The 18,113-nt window shown below is 43.3% G+C and overlaps 1 protein-coding gene across 3 annotated transcripts; it reads right to left on the bottom strand.

Annotated features, from left to right (window-relative positions):
• Nucleotides 1-1,657: 1,657 nt before the first annotated feature.
• AP3M1 (adaptor related protein complex 3 subunit mu 1) lies at nt 1,658-18,034 on the bottom strand. 3 transcript variants are annotated; one of them, XM_085229900.1, is made up of 9 exons: nt 17,834-18,034; nt 10,482-10,757; nt 9,634-9,805; nt 7,960-8,097; nt 6,212-6,297; nt 5,720-5,886; nt 4,826-5,033; nt 3,883-4,027; nt 1,658-2,698 (listed from the first exon to the last, which is right to left on the bottom strand). In XM_085229900.1, the coding sequence occupies exons 2-9, from the start codon at nt 10,752-10,754 to the stop codon at nt 2,598-2,600; spliced, it is 1,290 nt and encodes a 429-aa protein (XP_085086026.1). In that variant the 5' UTR covers nt 10,755-10,757; nt 17,834-18,034; the 3' UTR covers nt 1,658-2,597. The 3 variants fall into 3 exon arrangements, with proteins under 3 accessions (XP_085086026.1, XP_085086024.1, XP_010712677.1); XM_085229898.1 differs by lacking the exon at nt 17,834-18,034 and adding an exon at nt 12,373-12,531; XM_010714375.3 differs by lacking the exon at nt 17,834-18,034 and having other exon boundaries at nt 5,753-5,886.
• Between the last annotated feature and the right edge of the window lie 79 nt (nt 18,035-18,113).

Here is an 18,113-nt window from a genome sequence, read left to right as displayed (position 1 = left end):
TGGCCCAGTGGGAGAAAGTGGGAGTTGTTCCAGGGGCCTGATCTGAGGCCACCTGTCCCAGTAGTGCCATCCTCGAGGCTCCCAGCATTGGAAATGGCATTTGCCTGATGCTGTCAGTACAGGAAGAGCTGCAGCTCTGGTCAGCGCTTCATCCAATCTGATTTCTACTTGGCAAAGTAAAAATTACAAAGTGCAAAGGCGATTGTGTGGAATTACAGTCCTGTTTCTGGCACAGAACCTCTTACCACCTTCTGTGCTTCTGCGTCAAAATTTCTCTCAGAATACACAGGTAACGACTTTGCAGAACCAAAATTTCTTGGCAGTGAGAGACTGAGAGGAGCGCAGCAGTGCCAGAAGGCAGCTACGACTTAGTGACCATAGATGAAAGAACTCCATTGCACTTGCACAAGCTCCTCAATGATATCCTTCTGTTTCTTAAGCAGCACTGTCCTACAGGTGCTGTACAGATGACTTTAGAAGGGAGAACACGGTCCCTGCTACTTAAAATTGTGCAGTTGACCTTCCTGTTTGGGGAAATTGATGGAGTCAGCACAAGGAAAAAACATTTTCCTGAGGAACACCATCTTGGACTCAGGGCCCTCTCCTCCCACATCAGTATTGCTGCTGACAGAGACTTCTGGTGCTGTGCTGTGAAGATGGATGAAAGGGCTTTCAGAGACAGGAGTGCTGTGTCCTTACAGAAGGTAAGTGGTGGTGTCAGAGGGAGCTGGTTTTGATTTGTGTTGTTTGTATCTCTGTCAGTAACAGTGTCCCTTCTGAAAGATCTTGCTACTGATGCACTGGCAATGCAGAGAACAGCTGTAGTACTCCGCCCTGGGACATAGCGGATCTTAAGACAAGACTTTTCAGTGGCGTTAATTTTGGGTACTAGTTACTGTAACATGGAGCAGAACTGTAGGCTAAGCAACCAACTGGCAGATGTTCCAATTCAAAAAGGGAAGTTAGAAGGCCAAGTGCCAGGCCTATACAAATGCAAGGCTTGCATTCTTTGTTTTCTACAGACATAGTAGTTTGTTTGAGCCCTGTGTATCTGTAGTAATCTACTGTACTTTCAGAAGTGTAAAATACATTTGTGATCTGGTTTATTCTAGTGTTTATTACTAAAGCTTCTAGTAGAGAAGATGCTTTTGTTACTGGCTGTCTATGCTTCAGATGGGTTTCACACTTTTTTTTCCCTTCAATGATTTATGTCTCAAAATTTGAAACTGATCCACTGAATTCATTTCCATAGCTTCTATTATTCATCTGAAGCAAAACTAGCACATAGGTATCAATCTGTAAGCCAAACAAGCAAAGGAAACAGATTCTCCAGTATCGCAGTCTCAGTAAGCTGAGAAACCCACGTGTCAGAATTACGTACTGACCAAATGGATGGTTTGAACTGTGGGGCACAGATCGTCAGTTTTGCATCATCTCTGTTCTGACTGTAACAGGATTGCAACATTTCTGTGGTTCTCCACTTAAACAAAAAACCCCTCTTTTACCTGCCATGATTGTGAATGCTTTCTGAACTCCAAACACCTGATCCAATTCACTGAAGCCCTAGCAGTTGGTTACCATGTAACCGTACATCAGGAGTCGTACCTGAAAGCATCACGAACAGCTTACAGTAGTGATCGCTTCACAAGAGAAAACGTATTTGCAGCAGAGTTCCCTTTATTTCATAACATTAAAGCACACAACCATTAAATATACTTGACACTTCTATTGTGCTATCTAAAAAGCTACACTCCAATATACACACGGCACGAATCTGATGGCATCCACTTGAAACAAAGTGGAACATCAAAACCAAAGCAAAGGTTTCACATAAAAAATAGATCTTACTCTCTGCAACTGTATTCTTAAAAAAAATGACGATGGTGAGATAAAATGGAAAGAAAGTGGAATTACTGAAGCAGCAACACCTCCCCAATTTAATGCAGAATGTTATTTTTATCAGCTCATCTGCAGATGGCACAAATGAAAGCTGATTAAGGCAAACGCTTCTTAAGAAAGGCGATTTCTTGTAAACAGCAAGGAAAACATTGTGTCTTCATTAGAAGCTCTTTCTTAGGAGTGACATTTGCTCTGTTCCAGGCTCCTATGGGACCCCTTCCCCTTGCATTTCCGCTCTGTTTCTGAAGGGACTGAATGATGCACTGTGGAATGCCAACTGGCAGCTGGCTGTGAGAAAAGCCCAGCTTTCTCTGCAGGCAGCTACAGCAGCAGAATGTGCCACCACACCACTTCCCCATTGGCCTGTCTGGCCTTCATAATGTGCTTGGCCTCTGGGCTTTGGTATTTGGCAGTGTAGTGTTTGAGACGTTTTGTGGCTCACCTGTACCAAACAATTCACCAGCACGACAAGTCAGTTAAAAAAAAGTGAAGGTGTATTAGAAAAAAGGTACCTCATTTTAAAGCCATAATAGGAGAAACTAAGCTACGCTTTCATTTTAAGAGCTGCAGTGCACAATTGCTTTGATCCCAAACTAATCAGTATCTATTAATTAATTGGCACCTAATAGCAACATAAGTCACTAAGCAGTCATTTTTAACGTTTAAGGGGAATTTCCTCTTAGAAGTTGACCATCTTCTCATGTCCTGACTTGAAATTTTCCTGCTTTTGTAATGTATTTGACACCTTTAAAAGGCTTGTATTTTTCTCCATACATGTCCAGGCGATTTACTTTCAGTCCTGGTAAAAGACAGAAACGAGAAAGTATGAAGTTAAAAGCAAAATACTAGAGCTGTTGCTGGTCTGTTAAACAGTCCTTTCTCTTTGCCTTAAGTACGTTAGGATCCATTAGCAAATGAGTTCTCTTCCCCCTTTCACAAGTTCGTGTGGTTTGAGACAGCAAACAGGAACCACTCTTGTTGTTCAGGCAGGGCTCCCCTGAGAGGGTAACAACTGTCTTTTGTACTGTGAGCCAACACCTCCTTAGAAGCTACTGAACACAAGTGTACCTTCCAATGCGTGTGTACACTGAACTTTTGTTCCTAATAACGTTAATGAAGCAAAGGACAAATTGTAGAATTGTTTTCACTCTTAATTACAACAACTTCAGTACTCTCTTTGAATAATTAAGGAACGGCAGTAGCTATTTGTTACCTACCAGCTAACAGTTTCAGTGTGGCTCTTACTTTCCCACACATCTACTGTCTTTAGCATCTAGCCACTGGCTTTGCTACATTTAAGCTAGTGGATGGTGAACTTAAGAGCAGAGCATAGGATACTTTTCTCACCCAAGGACTAATGTTTATTAACTCCAAGTGTCTAGAAGGCAAAAAAACCGCAGCCTGGTAACCCACGTGGACACTGGTACCAATCCTCACCTGCTGGCTTCAGCCATCCTTCCAACCAACTGCTTGGTGAGCTCCTAATCCTGCAACACTTGCTCACAGAAGCATTCTACAGCTGAGCAACTTGCTTGATTTAAATGCTGGCAGAATGAGGCAGTGGTTGATTTAACTGTACTTTAGCCTTTACCATATAGGTTTTGTTTTGATTTTAGTCACAAATTGTTTTGGAGACAAAAAACTAACCAGCTCCAGGAGGTAAAAGGAGGGTGTTATTTATTTGAAATCAATAAACGTTGTTTGACCACTAGAAGGCTTTAGTGGTGCAAGTCAAGAGCAGCATTCTCAGTCATTGTCCCTTCACTAAAGGGAGAAATTTGCTTTTAACACAAGTCAGCAAACAAAAATCTACATCTACATGTGTATATTTGAGTCCTGCTTGAGCAAAGTCAACAAATTACTATTCCCAGTAAGAGAACCTGGAAGCAAGGCTCATCATCACCTCCAGCTAAACAATAAGTTTCCTACTCCTTATCCTGCCGCTAATTATCCACCAGTTTCCTGTAACAGCCATCTACTCACCTGAAATTGCAAGCTGTTGTATCTTAAACTGGATATTTAAACTTGGATTCTCTTCAGGCTTAGGGGCTCCAGACTGCAGGTTCACTATTCCCTTCAGATTTGGCAGCTTTTGAGGGGTAATTTTGCCGACGTCCCATGTTAACACCTGTCAGGAAAGAGAGCACAGTAGCAACAGACCTTGTGGATACCACCTGTGAAGCTAAGTCCAGGGGAAGCTTTTAGCTTGCAGGCTAGGTACTGAAGTAGCCTGGTAGAATGATCCCAGTGGCTGGGCAATGGCATACTGCTTTTGTTTTAAAAGTATCAGTATCTGTTCTTTCTAAAGCAAAATGTTTCTTTGAGAACTTTCACTTACAAATTAAACCAAATGCCAATTCAGATTTTTCAAGGGCAGCAGAAAGTTCAAAGCAGGCTGCTGGAACTGGCAGAAGGCCTGTAGAATTGCTTCTAGGGACTAAAAAGCATCAGAAGCATTAAGAAATTGATGTCTTACCCCAACTGAGAGGCAAGACAAACAAACTGGTGTTTCAGATCCTTTGTTTTCCTTCCTGTTGTCTTAAAAAGGCAGATCTTCGGGAAGACTTTTTTCTGATCTCGTCACCTCTTTTTCTGACTCCTTGTTTTCAAGTCTACTGCATTTTCTCCAGCTAAGTATGTTTTAAAGGGCACAGGCTGGAGAATATACCATATCTGAAACCACCAGCAATATATTGTTGCAAGTAACAAAGAAAAAGATAAGGAAAACTGAAAGGGAAGTGGGAAAGGGAAGCAAAGGAGACGAACATAACCAGAAATCACAATTGGTACATCTCTAAGACTGAGAAAGGGAATTTTAAAGAGAAGATCTGAATTATTAAATGTGTTGGAAGGAAAGTTTTTTTGCCACGTGTGGAACGGTGTTTCCAGCACTATGCATTATGTAGGACCTGCTCTTACGACTTACCTTAGTAACTGGATCAAATGTATAGCTGCCTTGTGTAGCAGTGAGGTTCATATTAAGTACTGCTTTTGGCATGTGAACTGTCATGACAACTCCTTCTACTGTTTTCCCCATATTCTGTTTTGGTCCAATGGTAACATCAAATCTTCCCGAAGAACTGTTCTCCTTAAAACTGATCAAATGCTTCACGTACACAGGAATTGCCACCAAGCTGAAAAGAGAAGACAGCAGTTGAATGCATCCTGTTTGCTTCTCTGCCAGGGGAAACAAACAAGTTCATTGTTTGTATATATTTATGTATTCTCATAAATACTTCCTATGATTCTGCCAGGTGTTTAACTTAGAACCAGTTTCTTTCAAAAGTGAGAAGTGATTTCCAGCATTTCAGCATCATTGCTGAAGCCATTTTTATTAGTGGAGAGTGGAGAGAGGGTTTTCTTCTAAATTACTTGTCTTAATCTCTATCCTTCCTTCCTTTTTTTTTTTTTTTTTTAATTAAAGTTATTAGTATTTTTTAATCTCACTAAGCCAATTCTCACAACAGGTGCCAGTCAAATCAGACTTAGTTTGCAGGTACTTGCAATTTAGACTTCTTTGATTAAAGAAAATATATATTAATAAATAGCAGAGACCTCTATCTGTAAAGAATCTTATCCATCAAGCATCTAGCAACAACACTGATTACCAAGAAAGACTAGCCCTGAATTAGTACTGCATGTGGTTTATCCCACTGAGTTGACTGCTGAGCTCAGCTGAAACATTACTTTCTTCTTGCAGGGGGCACAGGGCTCCAGATTAGCCAAAATCTGAGAACATGCTTTTTGGCCACAGTGTAAATTCCACTCTTAACAAGGAGAAATTTGCAGCTACTCAGATAGAAAGCAGTAGACAGTGTACCTACAGGATGACCACACTGAAACCAAAACGTACTTCTGTGAGCTGACACGGTAGGAGATCAGTCTGAAATTCCCATCCGGAGGAATAAATGAAAGGACTCTTTCAGACTCCCAGCGTTTGAATCGAATACAGGGATGGAAGCTGACATCATCCAGCAGCCTTGGGTTCTGTAAGTAGTGGCAGAGCAATGAGGAGAATGTTAGAAAATAGCAGGGTTTGAACTACCTTCTGAGCACTACACAGTTGCTGTTCCCTGGACTTGAAGCAGCATTCCTAGCCGTTACTGCAGCAGTTCCTCTGAGTATGTTTTGCGCACAAAGGCTATTTTAACTACTGACCAATGCAGCAATTTTTAAGCTATAATGCATAACTTGATATATAATTTTTCCTGTGAAACAGGTGAAGTAGTTGTCGTGCTCTTACACTAACTCTGTTCATGAAAAAAAAAATATCCCAAGCAATTAAAATTGCCAAATACAGTACTGAATTTACCATGAACGAAAGAGAAAGATCTGGCATTCCTGAGAGCTTAATACACGAATCAATAACACCTTGGATTTCTGCAAAGACTGTAGAACCTGTGGGAGAAAAAAGAAAGACACTGCACTTAACATACCATCAAGGGCCTAACAAATGTGAAGTGCAGCTAGAGGGCACAGGTGGCATTTGCACAATGCTCAGGACCACGCCAGCACAGCCAGGGAAGGTCATTCCTGTTACCTGTGGTCTGGGCAGCTTGCTGAAATGCATGAACCAGAGCAAAGGGCGTGTGCCTGAGCATCAGTGCAAGCTGTTAGGCAGAACTCATACTGCATGTGCTTGCACTGTGGCGAGCTATGTGCAAACAAGACTTTCAGAATATGCAAGCTCCAAATCTTCCTTTCTTCCACCCCTGTCTACAGCAAAGTGACAAGTTGTATAGAGGTGCAGGGAAGCTGATGCACATCAAAACAATAAATATCTAAGCAAAATAAAGCACAGGATGTCATCATCCTTGGCTTTCACAAGTATGGCCTCCTTCTCAATGGGAGTACGTGTCTGTCATGATGTTAAATAGATCTATAGACAAAAGAAAACATGAAAATGAAACTACTTAGCACCCTTCCCAGAAAAAAAATAATTTCCTCAAATGCTCTAGAAGGACAAAAAGTTACAAGCAGAGCTCTGGACTAGTTAGACCTACAAGCAGAGGTTCTTTTAGAAGGTAAGTAGAAATTATGGCTCATCTTGTCAAGAGGGAGGAAAACCTGGGAATTAATAACTGAAAAGAAGGGATCCTGTTTCAGATGAAACAATTAACCAAACCATTATCAAACAGGACAACATCCTTATTCTTGGGGAGCCAACTTGCCTACTTCTTAGTCCTTAGTGAAAGTTAGGAAAAAAGACTCTGCACGGCAAGTCCCTAAGGGATCACAGCAGAAAAAAGTGGCTGACTACAGCAGCGGAGCCCCAGCAGGAAATTTAAAGAGTCTCGTGAATGCTGATTGGGCTTGGAATATATACAGAAATAAAAACAGAGTCTTGATTATAACTCCTCAGGAAAGGTCCTCACACCACTCTTAGTAATCCTATTGAGCCAGGAGAGCGACAGAGCCGTTATGGTGTTCTGACTGTGGCTGCCACCTTCTTTTCGTATCAAAACAGCAGGAATAAGAGCTGCACAGCAGTATTTATGAGTATCCAGTGTTTGTCAAAGTGGCATACGGAAACATTTTCCACATATGTTAAAAAAATAAAACGGAGTATTATTATGCCTCCTTATGTTTTTCCAAGGAAAGCAATTCTGTCCAGGAATTCTGCAACAAGTTTTGTCCTGCTATCAGGAAAGCTGATGACTTATTTTGTCTTGTTCACTTGAGGGTTTATAAGCAATGAGATAGATTATGGGTAAGCATGACATGAGATAATTTTGCCATCACATTTAAAACTTTTAAGATTTTTTTTCATTTGTATCTCAAAAGAATCAATATGCAACTAGAAAATATCTAATTATTGAATATTTATTGTAGATGTACAGTGTGCTCTTTAAGCATCTTAGAGCATACTGCCATAAACTGAAGGATATACTTGGGCATGTTATTTGAACTTGGTTTACGTTTCTACTTTAGACACAGATCCATGCATAAAAAACACAGATGCAAAAAAACCAGTTGCACTGTATTCTCCCTAAAATCAGTGTCTAACTGTAAACACATTCAACAAACAAAAAGCAAAAAGGAGTTTGCAAGGCATCTTACCTGATTTGTCTATAATCGCATCAATTTCTTCAATGACATCAAAGTAGGCTTCATTGTTTGTGTATTTTACGCCCGCTCTGCGCCAAGGAATGTTGGACAGCTGTCCGGTGGGGAGGGTGTCACCCACATTACTGCTGCCTTAAGAATGGAAAGGAACTCAACATCAGTGATTAATTACAAGAGAAATGTTGTAACAGCTGCGATCAAGAAACAAAACAGGATTTGACCCCTAAATTGCAAACTAAATCTGAATCACTAAAATTTCATTTGTTAGGTGACATGAATGAACTTTAAGGATGTATCCAGACTTATTACAGCTTTCAGATTTTATACTTTGCACAGCAAAATACAACGCTCTAGTCAGCTGCATGTTTGAGTAGGAGGAGATGTGGGCCTACATCCCCCAGAGGATTTCATCACTGCAGCTGAAGATATTATAGCACATTTTCCTCATCTTCCTGCAGTGCTAGCAGGCTGCCTTTGGGACCTATTTGATGGTAAGAGCTCTTATGAAGAAAGACCTGAAAGAAGATTTAAAGAGGGCTCCCACCCCTTCCACTTGTTACACCAAGGTTCTCGCTTTTGGTGCCCACCTGAGCTAGCCAGCAGTGATGTGGCTGCCACATCTAGGCCTGACCACACACTGCACCGATCCAAACCCTGACCTGGTCTTGACTTTATGGCTTGACCTGCCCAGCCATCACTGAACTGCAGTGGGCCACGTTATTATCTCCTGCTCAGCTCTGACCCTGCCTTGTTGGCTCACATTCCTGCTCCTCATCAGGGAGGCCACTGCCCGTGCCTGCCTTGCTGTTACCCTCAGCTCCCATCTCGTACTGCCGCTCAGTGGGAGAAAAGGGCGTCCCGAGCAATTTGGTTATAAAGTAACTAGTACCATCATTTAAAAAACAAAACAAAATAAAAACAATAAAATATAAACCTAATGAGACTTTATAAAAAAAAATTAAACCACTCATGCTGTCTACCCAAAACCAGCTGCCCCGAGCACTGTCTCTGTGGCCTTACAGCCCACCTACTGCCTGTCTCCAGCACAACATACAGGCAACCATCTCACATGTCTCTGGCCCAGAGTGACACTCCTTGGCTCACCTCCCCTGTACCCGCTTGCCAGCCCAGCAGATTCCACCAGCTCAGCTGACAGAAACGTGGCTCTGTCCGTGTGAGACGTCTGCGTTTACAACAGCCTGAAAACAGCACTTAGCTTGATGGATGCTGATGGTGGCAGGGAGAGGCTGGGGCTATTTGCTTCTCTTTGTGCAGTCTGTCCCTGGGCACCAAAGATTTATTAGATATCTGTTAAACAGCTCTGTAGAGGAATTTCTTATAGTATATAACCTTCTCCAGTGCCCTTCAGTTATTCAAGGCTTGGGCTAGCTCTGTGCCTCTCCCAAAGCACCTGTTTCCAGTATGTGCTGTCCCAGCTGGGAATGGCTGTTGCTGAGGGACTCCAGCAGCTGGGGCTGGATCAGGCAGTGCCACTCTGGGAATACCAAAGGGGCCGTACATAAATGGTACATAAAGAAGGAATTGCTTTTATTTAAATAACTGTGGTCTCACCTTCCAGATTCATGCTGATACAATATTTTGTAGCTATGCGGCGCGATGGGGCTCTGTTTTTAAGCAGTTACCTCTGAAAATTATTTAGTTTCATACCTGTGATGGAGTTGACAACGGAACGCAGAATTGTGGGAGGCTTAATCAGCTCCTTCAGTATGTTGGATTCTGTTGCCAGTGGAAAGCCATTGTCTAACATTTCTTCCAGCAGTTCGTACACAATAACTACATTGTCCTTAATCGCAGTCTCAGAACATTCGCCAAAGTAATCCTAAACAAACCAGAGATTAATAGAGGGAGGATTTTTATTCCTGTTAAAATGCTTTGTAATTTTCTTTTTGTTTACCCTCTAGTATCTCAAGGAACTTTAGCACTTAAACTGACATGCTACTTCTATTCTTTGACTGCATCATACATTAAGGACACATTTCGCATCTAGAGCTAACAGTGAAATTCACATAAGCTGGTTTTCTATGTATACATATCCCAAGGGTTCTTCCACTTGTGAACATGAAACATATCTTTGGTTAGAACACCAATGCAGAATACAGAAGCTATTTTTCAGCAGTGCTCATTCTTCACCAGAGGTTCCTTTATTTACAGCATCTATCAATCAGGCTGCAAACTGACTCCCAAGTCGCATCTCATCGCTCTTACTGACTTCTCCTTGACTGCACGATCATTCTAGTTTATCTAACTGGAAAAGTACTCAAAGCTTGTGGAAAAAAAAACAAGCTGGAATTTGCATTTTAGTGCTCATGTGCTGGTATCTGTAAGTCAAATGAATACACAAAATAATCCGCCTTTTCTTTTGTACTGTAACAAACCAGCACTTAAACTGCAAAGGGAAAAGTCATGGACAGGATGATTTACTGCCTTTCTGCAGAAGAAGTTTATACCAGAATTCCTTTGTAATTATTTCAGTTTTAACATTAATGGCGACAGACCTGAAAAGTATCTGCTACTCGGTGCAGAAATTCAATTACGAAGAGCGGTGGCACTTCTGTCTGTATGACAGACACAAAGAAGATTTTATCCCGATAGATGCTGATGAGGTAGTGATGTGGCGTGGAGATGACAGGAGGCACGTTCTCGACATCGACTGCTTTCTCCTGAGCTTCAAAGAAATAATCACACACAGACTGGCTCACAACGCTCTTCCAGTGCTTCTCCAAGAATATATCACCAGAACAGTTTATAAGAAACAGGCTGTGGATCATTTTCTGTTGGAAACATTCAAAGAAGTTAAAATAAACAAAAGGATGGCATGATTGACATTATATCTTCTCCCACATTCCCTTCCTTATTATGGTTATTGTTTACTAACACGCACTGTGAGTTTAAGGAAAAGATATTGCTTAGCTGCTCTTTTTTTTTTTTTAATTATATTTTCTTTATTGAAAGGAAGGCTCTGCCACAAAACAATTCATGGTGCCTTAAGATGCTAACATACATCACACTGTAAACAAGAAGCCAGTACCCTTGCTTTCTACTCCCAGCTCTATTTGGCATTTGCAATGTATTTCTTAAAAAAACACTGACTCTCCTCAGCCAGCACAGCAACATATCATGATAACTCTATGATTTTTCACTTTTTCTTGTAGCAGAGGATTCTGCATTACATTTACATGTGTAATTGAGCACTGTGGTATCTTATGGAGAGATCTCATTATCTTGTCAGTTTTCAGCTATTGAACTAGAAAATGTTTTTTATTTGCGAGCTGCTCAGTCTTTTGCTGATGATCTATGCCAAGCTGCACTTGGATAAAGGACTGGAGTTCTTTGAACAACACAAAACCAGATGTTTGCTCCACCTAATAGAAGTGCCTCAGATATGCTCGATACACATGGAAGAAAAGCTTCTAAAATAGATTTACAATTGAAAACCAGCTCACTCGTGAATCAAGGGGAGTATTAGCTTGAATGTAATTTTTTTTCTTGGATCTTCTCAGATTTATAAATAACATACCTCAGCCACCGATCCTTTACTTTATTCACAGGAAAAGCAGCTTATCTTTTTTAAAAAGGCAATTCCCAGTGCATTTCTCAATATTTGGTGAGATAGTAACTGAATTAAGTTGCTGATTCAAATTAAGTGAATTGACTCTTTTCTCCACATCTGCAGAAGAGCCAAATGCTATCGGACTTCAGCTTAGCTCCTCAGCCTTTCCAACAGGCAGCTGCAGTGCTTCAGCTGACCTGCAGCACAGCCGTACTCTGACAAAAGCAAGCTGAGTTTAAAAGCGGGCTTAGAAAACGAACACATTTTAACCCAAGCACAGTGTCCTCAAACTGAAGTTAACCTGGTATTTACATCATGCATAAACTCATTCTGTAGCTGAAGAAGCTGCCAGTGGTTACTCATACCTGCTGCCTTCCAAATACTGACATTGGAGTGTTTGTGGCTCTGCCATGACAGCAGGTCTTTGTGCTCACTGGGACCTTGCCATGTCTCTGCCAACTCCTGACCAAAGCATGCTGTCCTTAGTGGTAGGCATGAAAAGACCAGTGGTCAATATGTGGACAGAAAAAGCCAATGAAGCCTATGTGGCATGTAAGGGGAAGTTATTTTGGAATTGTTAATGGACAGTTTGCTTAGGAGTGAGAAAGAAAATAAAGCTACAAATTGACATTATTGCATGTGTTGCGGAAATGCTGAATCATGACCTGAAGCAGTGATTGAGCACCTGGTGGAAGGCAGGGCCAACCCAGGGGAGCTCAGGTGCAAGCGATGTACCTGAGTGACTGGAAGGGGTAGAGCCAGGATTGACCCCTTGCAGACCTTATCTAAGAGCTGGCAGTAGAGGTGAGGGGATTCCTCTGGAGATCTCTGCGTACCTGTGGCCTTTTGAAGGTAAGCAGCTTTTTTCCTTTATTTCTGTGCCCACAGCTGGAGCGTTTGGGCAAGTCCTCACTTGCTGTAGCCTAGCATCTTGCTGCTCTGCTGTTATTGCTGCACTTTCCATCATGTTACAGTATGCTTCTATGATACCTATCCTTGAACCAAATCAATTTCTGAGTTAGTTAAAAAAAATCAGACAATTTTAACACCATGAGAACAGCATTCTTATTAAGGAAACTCAGCACAGTTGTTTTAATCCAGTTTAACTAAACATGTTCTGAATTTAGCCAGTGCTGAATGCTAAAACCCTCCAAAATCTCCAGGATGGCCATAGAGCAGCACTGAGTATAATCAACCACTGAATGTCAGTATTGTTCCACACCAAGGTGGCCCAAACATATGATCAGCTGCAAAGCTTAGAATAGTTCTCTTCACATTTTAATGTGGATACAACAGCATTGATGTTAACAACTCCAGGCCCTAACTCTTAGGCACTGCACATTAAGCTGTGCAGAGCGGTTTCAGCACATGCAAGACCTGTTTGTCCAGGGCCCACAGCAGAAGAGCTGTACTGGGTGATGGCTGCTGCACCCGATGCTGACAGAGTAAATCAGAACTGCATTACACAGCGGTTCTAAGCCCCAGCAGTGGTCCTGCTGTACAGCTTCATAGCAATTCTACTACAAGCTGCTGCGTTTGTGACTCTGTTGTTTGAGCTGGTACAGCTGTGCAGCATGCCAACACACTGGCTACTTACATACAGCCACAATGCTCCATGCTGGTCCTGCATCCAGCCTCTGTTAGCAAGGCTGGGGCTTTTGCAATGCACTCTACTTACAACACTGCACCTGTCATGATATGCAGTGAGAAAGGGCCTGCACAGCCTGAAGGGGTGGCAGTGCTGGACTTGCCCCTACTTACTCATGCTCAGTGCCAACTGTGTTCCTAAGTATGTGTGGCCCTGGGGAGAATGGGAATAGCAAACTGGGCAGTCAAGTCCCACCTAGCTGCAGCCATTTTTGCAGATTTTCACATGACACACAATTATTTTGCTTTTAGTAGAAATTCCCTTCATTCCCCTCACGTGCTTCTTTCTTCCTTTGCACGTTTTAGCAGTATAGCAGTACGTGAATAAGAAAAATAATTCAAAGTGCTCCAGGAAAATGGCAGCTCTATCCTTACAGCTCGTGCCTATTGCTTGTAGGCCCCAGCAGCCATGGCACGAGGCCGTCCCATCTGCAGGGGGCAGCTCTGTTCAGATGCTGTCAGTGCTGAGCACCACAAAGCCCTTACAGCAGTGCAGGACCAGAGACATTTCATTTATCCCATGTGCTGTCAAACTGCTGGTACCAGCCAGGTAAAGACAGAGCCAATGTTGGATGTCATAGAAGTGGTGTTACTACAAAAATATCTTCTGTGAGCTTATATTTAACAGGAATTACTTACAGTGCTCCCAGTACCAAAGATTTCCCAACGCATCTTTGTTTGTGTGCCGGATTTCATTTAAGATATGCAGACAATGAGGTTTTCTCATTACTTCACTTTTTTCTTCTGTCTCATCAGAATTTTAGATTTGCAAAGAAGAAAAGATGAAAAATGCTGACTGTAAGAAATTCCTCTGGTAACAGTAGGATTCTGCATGCCAACAGGTCAGGTAAGTACCAGCAGCCCAGCACCAGATCACATGAAGAGCTGGGACATTCCAAGGGTAAAGATCTTGAATCAAAATCCACCAGTTTAAAAGACAGCAGCCAAAGCACACCACCACCACTTGAGAACCAGGAGAGTGTGTGCAAACACCATTTTGAGAGGGCAGCACAAGAATGCTCTATGCAAAACACTAAAGATGTCCTGTTGAAATGTTCCTAGAAGGACGTCTCCCATCTTTCTGCCTTTAGGCTGACCTAAGAAGCAGTCTGAAGGATTTTGTGAATTATTTGCATCTTCAGCTCAAAGTGAGCCACTGAAGATCATTTTAATAGGCTCACTGCCTTAGATACTGCTTGACTGCAGGGGATTGTACAGGTACTGCAGCAACAAGCAGCCCAGTGGTTTGCTCTTGTCAACTTCACATCCTTGTTAGGAGCTCTGACGTACAAAATTCCCTGTGGCTCTAGATAGTCATTTTCACTCCCGCAGAAACTGAAGTCCTCAAAGAACAGCTAAATATTTTAACTCGGGCATCTTCAAACTTGCTATTTCCATCCCTATATCTTTTGAATAAGTCTGGATTTTGCTATTCCACTTTTTTTTTTTTTCCATCTCTTGGCTGAGAAACATCTGGGCTCACAAGGCAAAAGCAGAGCTTACTGGTGAGACTGGTCATGGGAGCAAAATGACTGCACATGTGTGTCCTTAGTTACAACTAAATACCCTAAAACGTGACTACTACAAAAATACTGCTGCCAGCTGCTTTTCCCTAACGCTCAGCTGAGCTACAGTCAAAGCTCTGAAAACCAGGAGTGAGGAATTTATCACTGACCTCTGCAATGCCCTTCAAAGTGTTCTTCACAGGGCTCCATGTGGGACATGAGCAGTGTGCTCAGACCCACGCTCCTGCACCTGGCTGGGCTGCTCTGAAGGCCATGGGGTCAGTGGCAGTGGGCTGGTAGAAACAGACTTCTAGTGATAAGCCATTAAAAGCATGGAAAGTACTTGAATGCTCAGAGTAATGTGGAGAAACAAATAAGCTCAAGTAGGTGGCTCTATTTCTATTTTGAAGTTCACATTTTTGTCACGACCACCCTGCGGGTAGTTCTGCTAGCTTTTTCCAATACGTTCAGGATGTGCCTTAAGTGGACAACCTTCACACACTCACTGGCTCTTAAAATAGCAAACTAATGAAGAGAAGTCCTATCAAACGCTTCAGTGACATTTCCAAGACAGTCAGGGTGACGGATTTGAACACACAGCTTGCTGGGCTAATCCTGATACAATGTTAGCAGTTGTGAGTCTCAGATATCACCAAAATATGTCATTTTGGGGTTTTCTGGAAGGCTCCTATCATCATTAATGTATGTTACTGCTGCTGCAGAAGTTGTTATTAATCTTCCTCATTTACAAGATGCCCTCAGCTTAAAGCATCCCTACATTAGGGTAAAAATGTATTCACGTTCCTTCTTAGGAACTGCCCAGTCTATCTGTAATCAGGCAAAGCTCCCAGAACCAAACCAACTGTAACTAACAGCATCAAGTGCTGGTGTCTGCATAACAACCACTCAGATGTATATTCTATGAGCCAGATCATCCCTATTAAAGACTAAATGCTTCACTTCCCAATTTTTCAGTGTACACACATTAATCTTCGCTTTCATTTAAAACATTGTTAGTAACTTTCCAGAACAGTTTGTGAAAGGAAGTGGTCCTCTGAGAATGCTCTGAAGCTGTCCTAAATCGGTGTTTGGTATCCATTACAGCCTTTCAACTTCCTCTGTGGTTATACAGATAAAATCACAGCCTACAAAATAATTTGTACAGCATTTCATCTGCAGACTGAGCAGCTCTCCCATAAAATATTTGCATGGTGCCTCAGTTCAATTTAGTATAAATCATCTAAGTGCTGGCAAAATTGCTCCCTCTCTTGCCAACAAAACAATTTTAGATACTGAATAATCAGTGTTCGATATTGCGTAACTCCAGTTCCCCTTTGGGACATGCAAGAATGGAAAGTTTCACTATAAAAGCCAAAATCCAATAGAATTGCTCAGAAAAAAATAATAAATAGAAATGAATTGTTAAAACTACATTTTTCACATGGAAGTGGAACATTTCCAATATAATTTACAAGCAAATCAGTGGATTTATGACAACTAATGGGCCATTTAAGAACTTAACTCTCTGAAAGCAGCACTGAATAAAGACAGAGAAAGGACCAAACTGACCAAAAGGAGTTCAGCTCAGATCGACAGATCTTAGGATGCTTTCTGCCTTTCTCCCCAGCTCCCTGTAGCTCTGGCAGGAGTGATGGTGCCACAGCTTCCTAGCACTCTTCTCCTAGGCTCTATTTAAAGAGACCGATGTTCAATGAAGGACACGCACAGCACTGTGCACTGCTGGGACACAGACCAGAGCCTGCAGGTACTGCTGGAACCTGCTGCAAACAAATGATGGCTCTCGCTAACACGTGCACCCTGCCAACCAGTCCAGAACACAAAGTGCAGAAAGAAGGCACATCATCACCTTCTTCCATGAGAAGAAAAGAGAGCCACACTCTTTAATTCTGGAAGAACTAAGTCAGGTGAAAAGTAAATAAGAGGAAGGAACTCTACACTGCAAAAATATTTAACCTGGTTTCCTCTCACTTACCATGTATGATGTACAGCTGCTGCTTATCACTACTGTTCAGATCTTTCTGCCTCAGGAACTCCATTTCTCTTTCAGATATTCCCATGACAAGATTTCTATTTAAGATCATTCAATGCAGAATTGCTTGCAAGGAGAGCTTTGTTTGAAAGAGTAACTGGGAATGAGTTGGTACGTAACTGCTTTGCACAATAGGAAACATCATTTCTGGAGAAGGACAGCAAATCAACACTGCAGGATGTGGAGGAGTCTTAATGTTTAATTTGCTGTCTGTGAAGAATTTTCAGTTATGTGACAAGGGCAGGAAAGGCCGTTCTTGTCCCAGTTTCTCCCAGAGCCTTTTGTTTTTTTGCTTTGAGTTAGATGGCCCTCGCAGAATGAGAGCTCATAAACCCTATGCATTTACAGCGATACACCACTCAGGCACAGTTTTGTGCGTTTGCTTATTTCTCTTTTGCTTTAACATAAGAAGCCATGTTCAATTCGAACCTGCAAGCAGCTACTGGCTGAATCGTTCCCAGGTGATCAGACAGTTCTCGTAAGTCAGTTCTTTTGCAACAAACTGCTTCTATCACCTCACCTCCAGAACGAGTAATTTAATTTGCTTGTGTCTTTCTAAATGGCTTTCCTTCTCCCATATTGCAGTCTGCCTACAACGAAGATGAATTTTCAAGCGTGATATTTTTGCCTGGCTGTTTTTACAGCAGCCACATTTAATGACGGGCTCAGACCAGAATCCGGTGGGCACGCATCGCTCAGCACGACGACAGGACGCTAAGCGCACGGCTGCTTCCAAATACACTAGCGCTGAAACAAAACCAAAGAAGCTGCAACCCGCAGCCGGTTGTCGGACACACGCACAGGGAGATCTGCAGAGCGCTTGTTGATGTAGGCGCTTCCCAAAAGCAGGAACAGAAAGCGGAACGAGAGCCCGCACACGCCGCCCTCCTCCATGCTGCACACAGCCCCGCGGGCCGCTCCCTCCGCCCGTGCTGACGGCGCTCAGGCCCTCGCCCGCTCCGCGCCACCGCCCGGCTCCGTGCGGAGCGGGCATAGCGGCTCACCCGGCCGCAAGGAGCCTCGCCCGGCCTCGCTTCCCCCGAGCGCGGCCCGCGGCCCGCACCCCAGCCGCCGACCCGGCTCGGCCCCACGTACCTCCCGCGGCGCGGCGCGTCCCGCTCCCGGGGCAGCGGCCAAGATGGCGGCGAGGCCCGGCGGCGCGCGGGGCCGCCCCCCGGCGGAGGCGCGGGCGGCCGGGTCGCTGCCTGCTCCGAGCGGCGAATAACGGGCGCGGCGGCGGCCCGCCCCGGCCTCCCTCCGCCGTTCCCTCCGCGCCTCCGCGGCACCCGCCCGGCCTCGCGCCGCCCGCCGGCGGCTCCCGGCCTCGAGGGCGGGCGGGGGACGGGGGACGCTCGCGGGCGCTCGGCGGACGCGG

This window comes from Meleagris gallopavo, chromosome 8 (assembly GCF_905368555.1).
Source record: "Meleagris gallopavo chromosome 8, MGAL_WU_HG_1.1, whole genome shotgun sequence".
NCBI lineage: Eukaryota > Metazoa > Chordata > Aves > Galliformes > Phasianidae > Meleagris > Meleagris gallopavo.
Note: the sequence above shows the minus strand (reverse complement) of the source record. Positions and strands in the feature narration are given on the sequence as shown.